This window comes from Zalophus californianus, chromosome 15 (assembly GCF_009762305.2).
Source record: "Zalophus californianus isolate mZalCal1 chromosome 15, mZalCal1.pri.v2, whole genome shotgun sequence".
NCBI classification, from domain to species: Eukaryota; Metazoa; Chordata; class Mammalia; order Carnivora; family Otariidae; genus Zalophus; species Zalophus californianus.
Genome location: NC_045609.1, coordinates 17,496,909 through 17,515,374, shown reverse-complemented (window position 1 = coordinate 17,515,374; position 18,466 = coordinate 17,496,909). Strand labels below are relative to the sequence as shown.

Here is an 18,466-nt window from a genome sequence, read left to right as displayed (position 1 = left end):
GCTCAGACGTATTTCTTGGATTCAGCAGGAAGTGCACGAACCATGTCACAATTGCCTTGTGTTTTGTTTCTTTCTTTTTTTTATTATGTTCAGTTAGCCAACATACAGTACATCATTAGTTTTTGATGTAGTGTTCAATGATTCATTAGTTATGTATAACACCCAGTGTTCATCACAACATGTGTCCTCCTTAATACCCATTACCCTGTTACCCCCTCCCCTCTGAAACCCTCAGTTTGTTTCCCCGGGGTCCAGAGTCGCTCATGGTTCGTCTCCCTCTCTGATTTCTCCCCCTTCAGATTTTCCTCCCTTCCTCTATGGTTCTCCATGCCATTGCTTATGTTCCACATATGAGTGAAACCATATGATAATTGTCTTTCTCCGCTTGACTTATTTCACTTAGCACAATCCCCTCCAGTTCCATCCATGTCAATGCAAATAGTAGGTATTCATCCTTTCTGATGGCTGAGTAATAGTCCATTGTATATATGAACCACATCTTCTTTATCCATTCGTCTGTTGAAGGACATCTCAACTCCTGCCACAGTTTGGCTCTTGTGGACATGGCTGCTATGAACACTGGGGTGCATGTGCCCGTTCTTTTCACTACAGCTGTATCTTTGGGGTAAACACCCAGTAATACAATTGCTGGGTTATAGGGGAGCTCTATTTTTAACATCTTGAGGAACCTCCATACTGTTTTCCAGAGTAGCTGCACCAGCTTGCTTTTCCACCAACAGCGTAAGAGGGTTCCCCTTTCTCCACATCCTCACCAACATTTGTTTCTTCCTGTTTGGTTAATTTTTGCCATTCTAACTCGTGTAAGATGGTATCTCATTGTGGTTTTGATTTGCATTTCCCTGATGGCTAGTGATGTTGAGTTAGTGAAACAAAAGCAAAAATGAACTTTTGGGACTTCATCAAGATAAAAAGCTTCTGCACAGCAAAGGAAACAGTCAACAAAACTAAGAGGCAGCCCCTGGAACAGGAGAAGGTATTTGCAAATGACACTACAGATAAAGGACTGATATCCAAGATCTATAAAGAACTTCTCAAACTCAACACTCAAAAAACAAATAACCCAGTCAAAAAACGGGCAGAAGACATGAACAGACACTTCTCCAAAGACATACAAATGGCTAACAGACACATGAAAAAATGCTCAGCATCACTAGCCATCGGGGAAATACAAATCAAAACCACAATGAGATATCACCTTTACAGAATTAATTCAGTGTTCCATATACGTACGCTCAGCCTTCATAATCTTTTGCCCTCGTCATTTGGTCATCTGTTCACAACCTTAAAAAAATTAGAAAAGTGATTTGTTGCCAAGGTAACCCTTTCACAACTGGAAAAAGAGTGCAGCCCCGTGGGAAACAGATGTGCAGGCATGTGCGGATCCGTCACACTCCTTCTCCACGCCTCTGCCCCGACCACTCCAGGGAACAGAGAGCTAATGCTGAGGAGCAGCATGTGCAACCTCACGGAGAATGAGTTTCTCCAAGCTGAAATGGCTGGAGAAAATTCTGACACGTGGAACATCACAGGGATGAACCTGGAAGACACCAAGCTAAGTGAAATAAACCAGTCACAAAAGGGCCAACACTGTACGATTCCACTTACACGAGGTTCCAAGAGAAGTCAATTCACAGAGACACAAAGTAGAATGGTGGTGGCCAGGGGCTGAGAGGGGTGAAGGGGGCTTGTTTCTAGTCGGTACTTAATTACAGTTTGTGAAGAAATTCTGGAGGTGGATGGTGGTAACTGCAAATGTACTTGATGCCACAGAACCCTACACATAAAGGTCACATTGGATAATCTCATGTTGTATATATTTACCACAGTAAAACAAAATGAAGAACGACAGATGGATGGTGAGATCCTTCCAGTTCATCAGGAATTTGAAGGAAACCATCGATGTTTTCTTGTTTAAATACTACAAAGACGTAGATACTCCACAAAGACACAAAGTGGGAAAACATGGCCCCCCGACAATTGTTAGGATGTGTCCCTGCAACCAGGCAGAGGACAGTCTGGCCAAACCCAGCAGTGGCCAGAGGTGCTGAATGTCTTTATATTTATTTAATCTTGTCCCATAAAAACATGAGGGAAAATTTCCTTCTCTTGGAGCTTCTCTGTCAGTTTTATGTATGTCTATAGGTCTTCCGTTGGGAAAACATGACCCCCCATTTGAAGAGCCATCTCCCAGGTGCTGGTGGGAGGGAAGCTGTGTGTATAGAATACTTGCCACGAACCAGAAAGTGCTTCACTGTTGACTTCAGAATGCCTCCTCAGTACCCAACCCTAGGTCCAGTGATGTCCCCCCCAACCAGTGATATCATCCAATCCCCTCGGAGCCAGACTGGTTGTTGCCTCCCTGAAGGGACTCCAAGCCCACAAAAGGCCCTGACTTCTGGTCATAAGGATCCTGGTATCAAAGCTCCACATCCTGTGTTTTTCCCACTATTGCTTTCCAGAAGCTCCTGCACAGATGATGTTTTCCCCCAAGCAGGAGAAAGCAGCTGTTCACTCCTCTGATGAGACCCAGGGAGAAAGGCTGTCAGAATAAGTCAGGCAACTGTCTGTAGCTCAGAGTGGACCCTGCCTCCTGGAGGCTGGTGGGTGCCAAGCGGGGGCGGCTGTAGTTGGCGCTGTCGTGGGGGGAGCAGGCCCAGAAAGCCGCCGAGGAAAGTGGACCAGACCCCCCCTGCCAACTGAAGAGACATGTGGGTCTCCAGAGAAGAATCAGGAGTCAGGGACCCAAGAGACACGGTCAGGAGCATTTACAGGACCAGGCAGTATGTTCGTGGTGAGGCGGGGTAACCTGAGATCGTGCAGAACTCTTTCAATATTAAAAAAAAAATTACAAAAGTAACAGATGTTCAATGTCAAAAATTAAAACAATAGAGAAGCGTGAGTGTGAAACTACAAGTCCCTGCTTTCCTCTTCAAGCAATTTCTCTCCTCTCCCCAGAATAACCACTAGGAGCTGTCGGCTATAAACATAGACCCCTCTAGTCTTTTCTCCAGGTATTTGGAAACATGTGAACCTCCTTCTCACAAATCAGATGTCCTTTGAAATGTTCCATTCCTTTATTTTTTTAAATCAGATTAAATCTGAATCCAAGCCCCCATCCTCCATCCCTGGGGCTTCCTCACTCCCAGAGTGACACAAAGATCCCAGGGTCCCATGCCAGCCAAGGAGGATGTCACCTGTTGTGTGAGCCCAGGGGTCCTTTCAGATCCAGTGGCTCTGCTGATTCTGTCCTCACTTGAGGCAGGAATACTGGCCTCTTTGACAAACGGAGGTACCCACTCCCTGGGTCCAGCCCCACAGGGCCCATGGAGCTCCATCCTTGCTGACCCTTGCCATCCCTGGGGCAATATCCAGTTTTGCTCTGGATCCAAACCCTTACCTTCCGCTTCATTTCAGACAGCAGGAAATCTCATGTTTGCTCTTGCTTCTTGTTACCAGAATGGCATTCCTTCTCTCCCTGTCTCATTTTCAAAGGCATGCCCTAGTATATTCTCTTCAGTGAGTTTATTGACTTCTCACAACTTGGGTTTCTACCTGTGAAAATCACTAAAGCAAGAAATCACCAGGAATCTATGCCTCGAGGTGGGGAGAAACAGAGAACAATGCACAAAATAATGGGACACACACACAAATATATAGGATCCTATAAATGGGTCCTACTGTACATTATATTCTCTAGCTCGCTTTTTTCACTGAGGAATATACAAAACATATTTCTTTGCCAGTATATTTACATCAACATCTCCGTTTTTAAACAAAATGAAATTTTTAGTCCATAATTCAGCCACCATTTCTCTCTTAATGGAGATGTCCATTTCCTTCAAAAAAAAAAAAGCCTACTATCAATGCCACATTTGTACATGTATCTTCATGCACACACACATTTCTGTGGAAGAGAAACTCAGAGTGGAAATACTAGATTGTTCGATTGGGGGCATATGCTCTATAGTATAAAATAAATATTGCCAACTCTTTAAAAATGCTGAACCACTTTATGCTTCCACAGGATCTAAGCATACCAGTTCCATGCCTCCTTACCAATTGTGACTAGTGATTTCCTTCTTAAAAATCCATCTTCTGGGTGAAAAATAGCATCTCATTACAATTTTGTTTTGCATTTCTCTAATTGATGGAGAAGTTGTGTATGAAGCTTACTGGCCAGGTCTATTTCTCCTTTATGAGTGATGCCCTGGTTTTATCTGTTAGTTGTTTAAAACCCTGTTCTTACTGATTCTGAAGAGAACGCACTTTTTAAAAAAACAGATTGATTTATTTATTTGATACACAGAGAGAGATAGTGGGAGGAGAGAGAGAGAGAGAATGACTGGGGTGGCAGAGGGGAGATGGAGAAACTCAAGCAGACTCCATGCTGAGCGTGGAGTCTGACGCAGGGCTGATCTCATGACCCTGAGATCATGACCTGAGCCGAAACCAAGAGTCAGATGCTTAACTGAGTCATCCAGGCACCCTGAGAATGCACTTTTCTATTTCATAGGTACTAAACCTTTGTCTTACCGAAGTTACAATGTTTTATTGCAGTTTGTCATTTATCTGTCAACTATAATTGGGATTCTGACTTAATTAGTGAAGAGTGGGCAAAATCAGTCAATTTTTCAAAGCTCCACCAGGTAATTCTGATCAGCCAGGATTGAGAGCCACCAGGGCAAAGAATAAAATAAGGACCAGGAGGGACGCCTGGGTGGCCCAGTCAGTTAAGCGTCTGCTTTCGGCTCAGGTCACGATCCCAGGATCCTGGGATTGAGTCCTGAATCGGGCTCCTTGTTCAGCGGAGAGCCTGCTTCTCCCTCTGCCTGCCTCTGCCCCTGCTTGTGTGTGCTCTCTTTCTTTCATTCTCTCTGACAAATAAATAAAATCTTAAAAAAAAAAAATAGGGACCAGGAACAAGAGAAAGTGAGCAGTCTCACAAGCCATTGAAATATAAATATGAGGCCATTTGTACACCAGCCCTACAGCCTCCCTAGTTTTTTCTTACTTTCTGTTTCATTCACCATAAGGAGGCCGGAGAGGGCGATGTGTTTCTTGCCAGCCTGACACCCTTCAATAGCATTCCATTGCCCTTACAATGGAATCCAAGCTTCTTACCCTGGCTCTAAGGTCCTACGTGACCTGGCCTCTATCTAACCAACTTCATCTTTTTTTTTTTTTTTAAAGTATGCTCCACACCCAGAATGGAACCCCATGTGGGGCTCGAACTCACCACCCTGAGACCAAGACCCGAGCTGAGGTCAAGAGTCAAACGTTTAAGCGACTGAGCCACCCAGGTGTCCCTATCCAGCTTCATCTTAAGCCACTCCCACCCCTGCTCCCTACACATCAGTCACTGCTCTCTGCTCTCTGAGCTCACCAAAGGCCCTGTTCTCACTCCAGGACTCGCACCTGCTGCCCCCTCCCTCCGCACAACCCTCCCCCTCCCCCTCGCTTGCACAGTGTGCTCCTTCTCAGTCTCTCTCCACAACCCTTTGGAGATGTCTAAGACACCCCCGCCCATTATTCTCCACTCCATACCCTATTTATTTCCTTCCTAACCTACCGTGACTCGTGATTATTTAATGTACTTATTTATTTTGGTTTTGGAAGCAGATATTCCCACTGACATGTAATGTAAACTCCACGGGAATGGCTACCACAACTTTCCACTGCCAGGCACATTTCTTGGCACGTTCTTGATTACAATGTACTACATGATGGAATCATAGAGCTTGGCCCGCCGGGGTTCCCTCCAAGCCCAGCCCTCCCCATGGTGGGCTGATGGCTGAGAAGAGGGGGACGTGGCCCTTGGGATCTAAGGTGTAACATGCCTGACACTGTCCTCCCTTATGGCCCATGTGCCTCTTGGTTTCCCAGGTCACCAATGTGCTGGTGAATCTCAACCATCAGTGGGTGCCAGGGCCTCTGCCAAAGCGCGGGAGTGTCTGGCCCCTGCCCACTGGCCCTCAGCTGGTGCCATCGCTCTCTCTGACTGCGCCCTTGACACCCACTCCGCGGCACCTGGACGGTTCTGTCTTGGAAAAGGAGCCCCTCTTCCAGCTCAAGATGGTCTCCTTCACCATCTGCACATTGAAATTTGAGAGGTGAAGGGAGGGTGAGAACATTGCTCAGAAGCATTTCATCTTTTTTTGAAGTGGACTTAAAGCTCCCAATAGAGGTCCTGCATGCCCCCGCCATGTTTCCATGTTCGCAGCCACGTATGTAGGAAAACTTTAACTCACTCTTGACTTTCAAGAAGCCCTTAGTAACCAGCAAGGGGAAGGGCGGGGCTGCCGCTCCCTGCTGTCCCCGGGGACAGAAAGGGACCTTCTCACAGCGAGCACCCCAAGGTGTTCGGTTATGAGCAAAACGTCTAGGGGACCTGGGTGGCTCAGTCGTTAAGCGTCTGCCTTCGGCTCAGGTCATGATCCCAGGGTCCTGGGATCAAGCCCCACATCGGGCTCCCTGCTCGGCGGGAAGCCTGCTTCTCCCTCTCCCACACCCCCTGCTTGTGTTCCCTCTCTTGCTGTCTCTCTCTCTCTCTCTGTCATAAATAAAATCTTAAAAAAAATTAATTAATTAATTAATTTAAAAAAAAAGTCTGCTTAGTGTCTGAGTGCAAACAGCCCGTCACTTTGGGTTGTTTAACATGCTAGTCTTGCCTGTGACAACTTGTCACATCTCTACAGTGACAGCATGCAACCCATCAGTCTGGAAAATAGGAGTTTTACATCCAGGAGAATGCTGAGAAAATTGACCACCAAATACTGCTGGCTACACCCAGCCTGATGGGTGTTCTTGACTGGGACGTGGCATTGGTGAGCAAATCGACATGCTGCTTCAAGGGGACCGCAGACAAAGTTGTGGGCATGAGGACAGGGAGTTTGTCCCTCAACCTAAGGCTATTTTCTGATAAATCTTGGGTCCTCTCAGAAGGGCTTCCATGGGAGAGAACCAAGGTCTGCCCTTTGGGATATAAGCTCAGAAACATCAATCATTCCTTTTATACTGAAGCCTAGTATACTTCCCGAGGTAATCCACAAGGCTCCCCAGTTTCCTGGGGCAAAGCGTTAATTACACCAAGAGGCCCTTGGGAACCGTATAGTTTGTACAGTAGTGATTAATATCAGTCAGTTCAGCTTATTTCCATTTCTAAGTAGTGCCACACAGTCTTAGGGGAGCACAGAAGAGGTGTCACCAGCGCAACCTGTCCCTCCCACATTTCTACACCTCCACCTGTTTTCTTTAAATCCTCCTTTGTTTAGCTCCCCCACAGCCCTTCACTGTAGCTCCGGCTCTGGAGAGGGTCTTACTGGGACCTCGGGTTATTTTGTGCTCAGCTGCAGATAAGATCATCACCCCCCAGGCCCCCGCCCCACATTTCCTGGGCTCCAGTGGAGCATGGAAGTTACATCCTTCAGCCTAGATTCTGGTTTAAGGCTGAATTTTTTTTCACCCAAAATAAAAATAACTTCACTGAACCTCATAAAAGTGCATATTTTTTTTTCAACAGAATTGCCTACTTTATTGAATAAAGGGATTCAAGAGAACTCTGGGAATGCTTATTAGCCACTAAAATGTCAAAGTTCTGCTTTCTGTGAAAGGTAATCATGAGGAGGCAGTTTTATAGGGTTTCATACTGAAAGTAGATCTGGGTTCTCCCAATGCTAAGCTGACTGGTAATAGTTCCTCACTGGTTCCTCTGCTCTCTTGCTAATTTCATCACTCCCCTTGGAGTCAGCTAGTATCTGAAGATGAGGGCTTTGACGACTCCTTCCTTATCTTCAGCCCAAACCTCCCCCGACCCTCGCGTGGATGTTCTGCGGAAATCCCAAGTCGGTTGCCCAAACGACCTTATCACTTCTCCTCAATCCCCTATGATTCTCCCTTGGTTTCAGCTCCTCGTGTCTGGTCCCCTCCAGTCTGGCCCCACAGCGAATTAACCACCAAGTGTGGCCCCAAACGGGGTCACATAAGGGGGGAAGATTTCTGGTAGTGGAACGTGTAAGATGAAACTCCAGAGAATCTGGCTTGTGGGGGAAAGGAAGCCAATGTGTAGAGAAGGAGGTAGAAAATCATGTTGGGGCTATTTGCGTTCTTGAGGCTCAGATACAGCCTGTTCTTGTTTGCTTGCTGAGCCTTTCCCTGGAATCCGGGGGCCCAAGCTAGTTGAAGTTGGTTTCTGTGGGTTGTTTGTTTGCTTTTGGGAGGAGGGTTTATTGTTCTTAAACAAAAAGAGGAGAGAAATGTTGTTTCATTTGTCCCCTATCTCCCCCCTCCCCGCCCCAGCATCTAACTCAGTGCCTGGCACATAATAAATACCTGAGTAATGTTTTGGAGTACTTTTCTCGTTTCCCCTCTAGAATTAATCTTTGAAGGCATAAAGCTGTGTCTTATTTGTCTTTGTATGCCCTGCACCAAGCATAGGGCTTGATATCTAGACAATGCCCAAGAATGCTCACTGCCCTTGTCTTAGAGAGAGAGAAAAGAGCTGGACGTAAAGATGCAGGAGCAGACCTATAACAGAGCTGTGAATTGGAGCATCCTGGATGGTAGGATCAATCGACCCCAGCTGATTCAGTACGTGTGGTGTGAATGCAGAAGAATCAGGAATTCATTCAGCAAATATTCTGATTTCTGGCTGTCTGGCTTTGCTAACTGGGTGGATGTTGGTGCTCTCTACCATGTAGACCATACAGGAGAGAAAAACATTTCTTCTCTGTTCTCTCAAGGTCCTGCGTGTCTTTCTTGGGGCTGAAGAAGTTTCTAACACTTCCCACTGTGCCCCAGAAACATGACTGCCATCCACCTCCCTAATAAGCACCTATGAATACCTGTTCTGTTTAGAACACGATTTGGGATGACTGTCAGTTAAAAAAAATAGACCACAAATTCCAAAACATCAGAGTTCTGAAAATGAATAAGGGCTTCTTATTTAACTAGAGTTTCACTGGGAAATGATGATTTTTTTAATTTGCAAGTGTAAAAATTTATCACATGAATAAAAATAAATTCAGTTAGCTTCATGCACTTAATGTGCAGATTCAGTCCCTTGAGAGAAGGGCCTGGAACCGGGGCTATAGGCAAGTCAGGGTGCTGACATGCTGCTGCCACCCGTGTGGCTACAGCTGAAACCCACCATTTTCCTGATTTTAGAGAATACGAGTCTCTCTGGGTGTGTTATCTGTCTTCATTTCCATCTGTCATTTTGGGTTCTTTGGAGATAAGTCAAGTTACTGTCTCATAGGAACACTATCAATGTTAAATTGAAAAATAACCAGAGGCTGAAAGGAAATTGATGTTGTGTCTAGGGGTGTGTGTGTGTGTGTGTGTGTGTGTGGGAGAGAGAGAGAGAGAGAGAGAGACAGAGAGACAGAGGGAGACAGAGAGATGCAGTTAGTCTGCTGGATTAATCTTGGATTCTGCCACCACCTCACCTTTTTGGATGGAAGGTAAGGTTGTTTTCTTAACATTGTGCTAAGATCTCTAGCCGCTTTGGTCCTCTGAATTTATTTTGTGTGTGCCCATGGATAAATGTCAATTTCAGATAGATAATCCTGGTATGCTAAGCCGAGACCCTAAAACCTTGTTTGCAAAAATCTACAGCTTGAACCCATCACCCCATAATTTTCTGAAAGAATAAATTCATTGAGTAGTGGTTATTTTTACCAGTGGTTCTCAGCTATAACTGTGTACCACGATCACCCAAGGAGTATTTTTAAAATATAAGTACATAGTCTCAGCCTAGACCAAGAAATCAGAATCTCCAGGATGGAAACCAATTTTTCTAATCTCCAAAGGTGATTCTAATAAGCACTGATGGAATTAAGAACTGATCAATACCAGTCCTCTTGGGGGCATGTTTGTTCTTTGTGCCCCGAAGACCTTCAGTCTCAATTTCTGCAGGCAGAACTGTATTCCCTAGAGCTTCGCTGCGCATAGCATGGCCCACTGACCAGCAGCATCAACATCACCTGGAATTTGTTGGGAAAGCCCCATCCTAGACCTGTTGAATCAAAGCCTGCATTTTCACAAGACCCCCTGGTGAATTACAGGCACATTTAAGTTTAAGAAGCATGGCGGTAGGGTCAGTGAGGCTCAGTCTTGGTTGCACACTGAAATTGTGTAGGAAATTTAAAAAATACTGATGCCTGAACTCAAACCCGAGATTCCTGTGGGCACTGGCAATTTTTACAATCTCCCCAGGTGAATTCAAATGAGCAGATAAAGTTGAGAGCCACCACCCCAGGTGGCTTTGGGGATCATCCAGCGGATTCGTGACCCATCTTAAGGTGGGAGTCCAAATCCTACAAAAGCAGTCCCAACCTCTTCTTCCCCAGAGCAGAAAGCAAGTCAACTTTAAGCCTGGGTTTTCCCTCCCTTTTGGGAGTTTGGGATCATGAGACTTGTATGAAGTTATATAGGAGACAGTTGCTTCCCAGAGGATAAACATTTAAGGTATGGATGTTTTGTATATTTCTAATCTCTGGACAGAGGAACAACTGGCCACATTAGAACTATGAATGACAATTCCCAGAGTGGCAAATGTGGAGATATCCTCATGGAAGTGGGAAGAAAAGGGAGGGACATAAAAGTGAGCCGTGTGGCATCCGGTGCTGAGCTGGAAGAACACTCTCAAGGTAAAGCAATGCCTTGGGCCTGAGAACAAGGTCCCCATTTTGTGAGCATTAACTCCTTGCCCAAAAGAAAGTGCCTCAAACCACAGTATTTATGAGAAATCTGACCACTGAAAAGTAATTTTATGTGATTTTTAAAGCAAACAGATCCCTCAAAAAAAGGTTTTCTGCTGGATTTGCAGCTTTTCACCTTGGTTTCATCTGAGCTTGTCAGGAGAGTTTAAGGACTGTTGAGGAAGAAGTGGAGTTGAATTTTATGGGGGCAAGCGTGGAGGAAAATACCTGTCTCCAAATCTTATGTGATAGTAGATGATGATGTTGGCCCCACCACTACCGAGATATCAAGGCTGAGCTGCCTGGAGCAGAGGGTGTGTTGCAGGGAGATCAGATGCAAGCATAATAATAGCAAACACAAAGCAAGAGTAGGGACAACTAACATTCACTGAGTGTTTACTATGTGTCAGACATCCTGCTAAAGGATTTACAAAGATCTCCTAGAACACTGGAGGACTCTAAGGTTAAAAGCATGAGGCCTGCCTCTGTCTGAGCTTCAAGCCTTGGTCTACCCTCTCTTTCTATGAGGGAGAAAATTCCTTCCGGAATCTCAGTGTCTTCATCTGAAAATAGGGGTGATAGGAACATCCATCTCATAGGTAAATGAAATGTGTGTTTAAAGTGTTCTATGTGAAACCTGGTATATCATATGCCCTCAGTAAATTTTAGCAATTACTAACGATCCAACCATGACACCCATTTTATGGATGTGACAACAAAGACTAAGGAACAGTGAAGTGTGATTAGTCTAAGATTGCAGCACCCAAGGTGGAGCCAGGCTTTGAGCCCAGGCATTCCGACTTCAATGTGCTGTAGTTCTTCCTACACTGGGCCCTCTGACATCTTGAAGCCTGTATATCCGTGTTTCAGGACTCCATCAAGACCCTTCTATGACTTTTCCATAGCAAAAAGTTTTTCCTGACTTTGCCCAGTGGATCTGATTTCTCTTTCTTTTATACCCGGACTATACCTGTACGTTTTTTGCTGGGACCAGTTTGAGAACCAGTCAGAGTTCCCAAGCTGCCTAGAACCTACCTCAGCTCTGGACTTTAAAATTAATAAGCCAAATGTCACCTCATACCTGTCAGAATGGCTAAAATCAAAAATAGAAGAAACAGCAAGCGTTGGCAAGGATGTAGAGAAAAAGAAACTCCCTTGCACTGTTGGTGGGAATGCAAACTGGTACAGTCACTCTGGAAAACAGCATGGAGGCTCCTCAAAAAGTTAACAATAAACTGTCCTACCACCCGGTAATTTCTCTACTGGGTATTTACCCCCCAAATACGGAAACACTAATTCAAAGGGATACTTGCTCCCCTATGTTTAGTGCAGCATTATCTACAGTAGCCAAAGTATGGAAGCCGCCCAGGTGTCCACTGATAGATGAATGGATAAAGAAGTGGTAAACACACACACACACACACACACACACACACACACACACACAGAGAGAGAGAGAGAGAGAGAAATATTATTCAGTCAAAAGAACGAAATCTTGCCACATGCAACAACATGGCTGGAGCTAGAGAGTATAACGCTAAGCGAAATAAGTCCGAGAGAGACAAATATCATATGATTTCACTCATATGTGGAATCTAAAAAACAAAACAAACGGGCAAAGGGAAAAAGAGAGAGAGAGAAAAACCAAGAAACAGACTCTTAACGATAGAGAACAAAATGATGTTTATGGGTGAAATAGGATGATGGGGATTAATGAGCACACTTATGATAAAAATAATAATAACAATAATAATAAAGCTAAGTAGGAAGGAGTCTGGGAAGATGTTGGAGTAAAAAGCACCAGACGTCTGTCTCCCCATCAAGACAATTGCACTAGTAGAACCTGCCAGATACAACTATTTTGGAACTCTTCAGTCTATTGAAAGCTCCAACTTTCGGGGGAAAACAAGATGGTAAATTGCAGTTAATTTTTCAGTCCCTTGCAGCTCTTAGCAGAGTAGCCCTACTCAACCCCCACCTCACCCTGCAGAAAGCAGTTTTGCTTGTGTTTCTGGAGCAACCTGCCCAGAGCCCATGGGAGCCAGGGGGGCTAAAAAGGACCCAGTACTCCAAATATCAGGGAATCTGTGCTGCAAGTGACTCTCCTCACCCCCCACACCCCCTGAAATCCGGCTGAAGTGACTTCTAGAGTTTTAAAATGCTGGTGCCTTTCCTACCCCCCCCTTCATTTTTCTCTCTTTCTCCTTTTGGAAGCCAGACATTAAAGACTAGAACACTAAGAAATGACTACATATATGGGGAAAATTAGAAAGTGTGCACGCCCAGGGAAAGGCTCAGAGAAGATCTCAGAAGACCCTAAGTTTACATTTCAGTCTGATCCTCAGCACAGAGACAACCCACACCAATAAAAGAAACATAGAAAACAATATGTAAAAACAGTAAGAAAAGCCAGAAAACCCTGGAGAAGGGAGAGAATCTGATTTCCAGAGTTACCACATTATTAGATTCCACTGGGCGGAGCCACTGGCTACCCAGTGGCCATACTCAAAAAATTAAAAATCGAACTATCATATGATCCAGCAATTCCACATCTGAGTATATATGCACAGGAACTGAAAGCAGGGTCTCCAAGAGATATTTGTACACCCCTGTTCACAGCAGCTGATTCACAATGGCCAAATGTGGAAGGAGGGTTGCTGGTAAGAGAGTCTGTGCTGTGGGAATGGACACACACATCCTTGGATTCCCCTCAAAAGATCTATGCGAGGATCTGTGCTGGAGTAAAGATGGCCAGAAGGAAGGTAGTGAACACAGAGCAGTTTACTAAGGACAGTGTGCTCTCAAGGTGGGAGAGCCGGAGGCCCAGAGGTGGCAACTGCTCAGGGGTTAGGGGAGTCTTTTCTTTTCATGTTTGTGTAGGTTATGGGTCATAGCTAGGGTGGTCCCCCACTGAGGCTGTTTCCAGTCCCCTAAGAGACTCCTCCTACCGGTTGGGAGAGGGAGTTTTTGGCCCTACAAGGCTTTTGCTGGAACTGACATGGCCATCTTCCCCTGAGCAGGGTGGGGTGGGGGGGAGGTAAAAACCACAATGTCAATATATTATAATGAACCTACAGGTTACCCTGGGGCAGAGGTAACCCCAGGGAGCTTTCCCAGGGGAAGAGGAGTTCTCCACCAATGGCCCTTGGTCTGTTAGCGCGGGGTGTTGGAAGCTGTGTAAGGCTAGGATGTTAAAAGCCACAAATTTAGGATGCTGTGCCCCTGGGCTCCGAATGTGTCACATATTTATCGCCACCTTTCCCTCCGGTTCCTGTCTAACTACTGACTGCCTACTCTATCAGAAGCAACCCAAGTGTTCACTGACGGATGAATGGGTAAGCCAAATGGGGACTGTATGTATAGCGGGATCTTGGCCAGCCTTGAGAAAGGAGGAAATCCTGACACAGAGCATGGATGAGCCTTGAGGACATCATGTGGAGCGAGACGAGCCACTCACAAAAGAACGAGTACTGTATGATCCCACTGATCTGAGATACTTGGGGTAGTCAAAATCATAAAAACAGAAAGTAAAATGGTGGTTTCCAGGGTCTTGGGAGAGAGGAAGGAATGGGGAGTTACTGTTTAATGGGTATGGAGTTTCAGTTTTACAAGATGAAACGAGTTCTGGAGATGGATGGTTCGTGATGGTTGCATAACATTATGAATAGATTAAATACCATTGACATATACACTTATAAATGATTATGGGGTGCTTGGGTGGCTCGGTTGGTTGAGTGTCCAGCTCTTGGTTTCGGCTCAGGTCGTGATCTCAGGGTCGTGAGATCGAGTCCCGAGTTGGGCTCTGGACTCAGCGGGCAGTCTGCTTGAGATTCTCTCTCTCTCCCTCTGCCCCTCCCCCTGTTCCCTCTCTCCCTCAAATAAATTTTTTTAAAAAAAGAAATGGTTAAGATAGTAAATTTTACATTATGTATATTTTACCATAATAAACTGAAAAATACTAATGAGCCAATATATCCATATAATGAGCCAATATATACAATACAGTCCCTTTTTTGCTTAAGCCTGTGTGACCTGGTCTTTCTGTCACTTGCAGAAGAGTCCTGCCACATACCTTTTACATCCCGTTTCACACCGATCGCGACTAATGCTGCTGAACACAGACGAGCTGCCCATAGCTCCTTTAAAACCTCCCTTTAAGCTGACATCAGCCAATTAATCAATGCACTTGGGTATGGTTATTAAACCAGTGACTCCCCCACTTAACTATAAATAGCATATCATCCACATTTCTTTACATGGTCCATAAACATGTCATGAAAAATTGTCAAATTCCTGGTGCACTTTCTAGACCTAACTGTCTAGCAATGCCATTGAGGAGGAGAAGCTTCAAGTAACTGGTTCTTGCCGACCAGCGCCCTTGACCACACTGTGTGAGCCGGTGCTCTTCTGAGCTGAGCTGAAACCCAAGACTGGGTTCTTGGGAGCCGGGGTGCATACAGGCAGATCTTCCCCACGGCATCCGGCCGGAACCAGCCCTGTGTAATGTGTACCTGTGTGTTTCCCAGACCCGGACCTTCCCAATCAATGCCTCGTGCTTGGTTTTTCTAAGCGACTGGTTGCAAGGCCAACTTGGAGTGACTTAGACTCTTGATATTCAAAGAGTAGCACCGTCGGGAACTTGTTAGCAATTCAGAATCTCAAGCTCCATCCCAGACTCTCTGAATACAAGTCTACATTTTAATAGGATCTTGGGTGATCTGCACATTAAAGTTTCAGACACACAGACTTGACCTTTCCGCAGTGACAGGCCCCGTGGCCTGGTTCTCTCCAACACCGGGGTGAGTAGTGTTCTGTGTGGTCTTCGCTTCATGTTTTCTGTGATCTCTCTGCATACGTCCTCCTGAGTGGCAGCTCTCAGTTGAAAACTTGATCTTACAATGCCTGAGTTGTTAAACAAAACAAAACAAGCTTTAAAAGTCCCTTGAGGGGCGCCTGGGGGGCTCTGTCGTTAAGCGTCTGCCTTCGGCTCAGGTCATGGTCCCGGGGTCCTGGGATCCAGCCCCGCATCGGGCTCCCTGCTCCGCGGGAAGCCTGCTTCTCCGTCTCCCACTCCCCCTGCTCATGTTCCCTCTCTCGCTCAAATAAATCAATAAAATCTTTAAAAAAATAAACAAATAAAAAAATAAAAGTCCCTTGAGCTTGCCTCTGTTCCCCTGCCCCCCACCCAGCCCTCACTCGCTGTGACAGTTTGCATCCCGCTCTTGTTCTCACACGTCTAGATTATGCTCCTCCCTCGCACATGGCATCAGCCATGTTTCCGTTGCCCGCATGCCGTCTTTAGAAACGTTGGCTCTGTGCTGTGGTTTCTGGGCATGTGCCTGTTCTTTCGGTATCATCCCCTTTTCTTCCAAGACCAGTTGCAAATGTATTGTTAGAATTCTATCCGGGGACCTTTCACACCCCTAAGATTGCTTCCTCTTCACTGTCTTCTGACCAATGAGCTTCCTTAGCTTTCCTCTGAAATCAGGGTTTCCTCTGAAATAAGTTTGTATAATACATGCACATAGTTAAAATGTCAAGTAATGCTGAATTGTTTGTAACAAATAGTATTAGAGGTGCTATAAGTATTCTCTGCCTATGATTGGTATCCCCTCTTAATAGTTTCTTCTAATGCTTAGCTTTATGTTTCTATTTTTTATGCTTACACCGAAATTTCTCTTATTAATCATAGGATGATTTGTTTTTTAGATTAGATCAAAGATTTAGCTTCTTACTTCACTTTATCACCACTTTGCTTCTTATCCTCCTTTCAACCACAGGCTTATCACAATTGTGATTGCATCATTAGAATTATTGCCTCATAAATATTGTCAACTCCACATCCAAGTAGCGTATTATGATTGTTATTTCCTTCCCTTTATAATTAATTGTTAATTCTGGATTTAACAATGGCATGACTTTCATTTTCTCTTAGGCTTTGATGTACCTATAGCCAGTTCTCGCTTTTCCCACGGCCACACAAAGTTTTCCACATCGTCAAATCGATTATAATATTCTTATGATTCTGCGTGGGTGTAGATAATTTTTTCCCATGTCCTCCACAGCCTTTCAATTCAATTTTCCATGTGGTGAGGAAATCTATCAGTTCCAGCCACATCCCTTCCAGAGCCCTCTGGCTTCTCGTTCCAGTTGGAACTGATTGATGGATAGGCTAGCTGCCTGCTAACATTTTGGGGCCTCCCTTCATTATCACCTTGCACAGCAATTTGGGGCCAATCAGAAAACAGAAACTGCCTACTAATTTAAAACGAGGGAGTTTAATGTAAAGAATTATTAAACTATTCCAGGAGAATAACTACAATGATATAAAGAAAATGAAAGAGTGTGCCCTAGGGCTGAGGGAGAGTCCCCGGGGTTGGGGGGGGAGGCAAACTTGGAAGGGGACCTCCTCATTAGAGAAGGTGCGGTAACAGCGCCCCCCCTCCCCAGATGGCAGAGAAGTTGGCTGGGCTGCTGGCCAGAGCTAGCCCACAGTCACCAGGGAAGCAGGAAACAGGTCTCTGGGTGCAAGTGAGCCAAGGCTGGAGGTGAGCACACAGAGGGGCTTGGGGCCCCACTGCAGTCTGCAGGCCTGAAGGACAGTGTGTGTGTCAGGAGGGCCACAGAGATGGTCCCTGGGCCCCAACCAGAACAGCAAAATTGCCAAGGAGCTCGTGCTCCGGGCATGCGGCTGGAGCAGAGCACCACTGATATTTCTACCAAACACCCTGATGGGCAGTGCAGCAGGAACTAGCAAAAGCAAATCACAACTGGGACCAGGAAGAAAAGCTTTCCTCCAGTGCCCTCTACTGACAAAGCATGTCATCATGTTCACTGTGAAAAAGAGAACAGCTGGGTGACCGGGTGGCTTCAGTCGTTGGGCGTCTGCCTTCGGCTCGGGTCATGGTCCCAGGGTCCTGGGGTCGAGTCCCGCGTCAGGCTCCCTGCTCCGCGGAGAGCCTGCTTCTCCCTCTCCCGCTCCCCTTGCTTGTGTTCCCTCTCTCGCTGTGTCTCTCTGTCAAATAAATAAATAAAATCTTTAAAAAAAAAAAGAAAAGAAAAAGAGAACAGCTTCAAGAGCTGTGTCCGTTATTGCTGGGCAGGCACTGAAGGGTGAATGCGGAGCTGAGAGGCCTCGAGTGGATGCCTGGCGGCCTAACCCTCGCACGACTCCGCTTCCTCACACACCCTTGTGCACACATGTGACTTTCGTACAAAACCAAAACCACTCGATATTTCCACATAGGGAGATATGATATTCCTCCTTGCAAGAGAAGTTCTCACCTTTCCCCCAAATGAGAAGACACAGACTCCCAAGAGTTATCATATCTACCACTGGCTATATTAATTAATCTTTGGATTTAGTCATCATCCCATGGAATGTTGTTACCTAAACACTAAATAGTAATTAGAATGGTAATGTTAACTTCCAACAGCTTGCATAAAAAATTAAAATGAGAGGCGGGACGCCTGGGTGGCTCAGTCGGTTAAGGGTCCAACTCTTGGATTTGGCATGGGTCATGATCTCAGGGTCAAGAGCAGTGTGTCCAGCTCCACACTCTGTAGGGAGTCGTCTTGAAGATTCTCTCCCTCTGCCCCTCCCCCCACTCTCTCTCACGAGCGTTCTAAAATAAATAAATAAATAAATAAATAAATAAATAAACAAATAAATAAATAAATCTTTAAAAAAAAATTAAAATGGGGGGCTCCTGGGTGGCTCAGATGGTTAAGTGTCTGTCTTCAGCTCG

At 45.5% G+C, this 18,466-nt stretch overlaps 1 protein-coding gene across 1 annotated transcript in view; it reads left to right on the top strand.

The window, feature by feature from the left end:
* Positions 1–6,135, top strand: part of LOC113920662 (cullin-2-like) — a 50,111-nt gene extending 43,976 nt beyond the window's left edge. Inside the window, 2 exon segments of the mRNA XM_035724326.1 lie at positions 236–266; positions 5,905–6,135. Of these exon segments, the coding sequence (XP_035580219.1) occupies positions 236–266; positions 5,905–6,135 (262 nt within the window).
* The last annotated feature ends 12,331 nt before the right edge of the window (positions 6,136–18,466 follow it).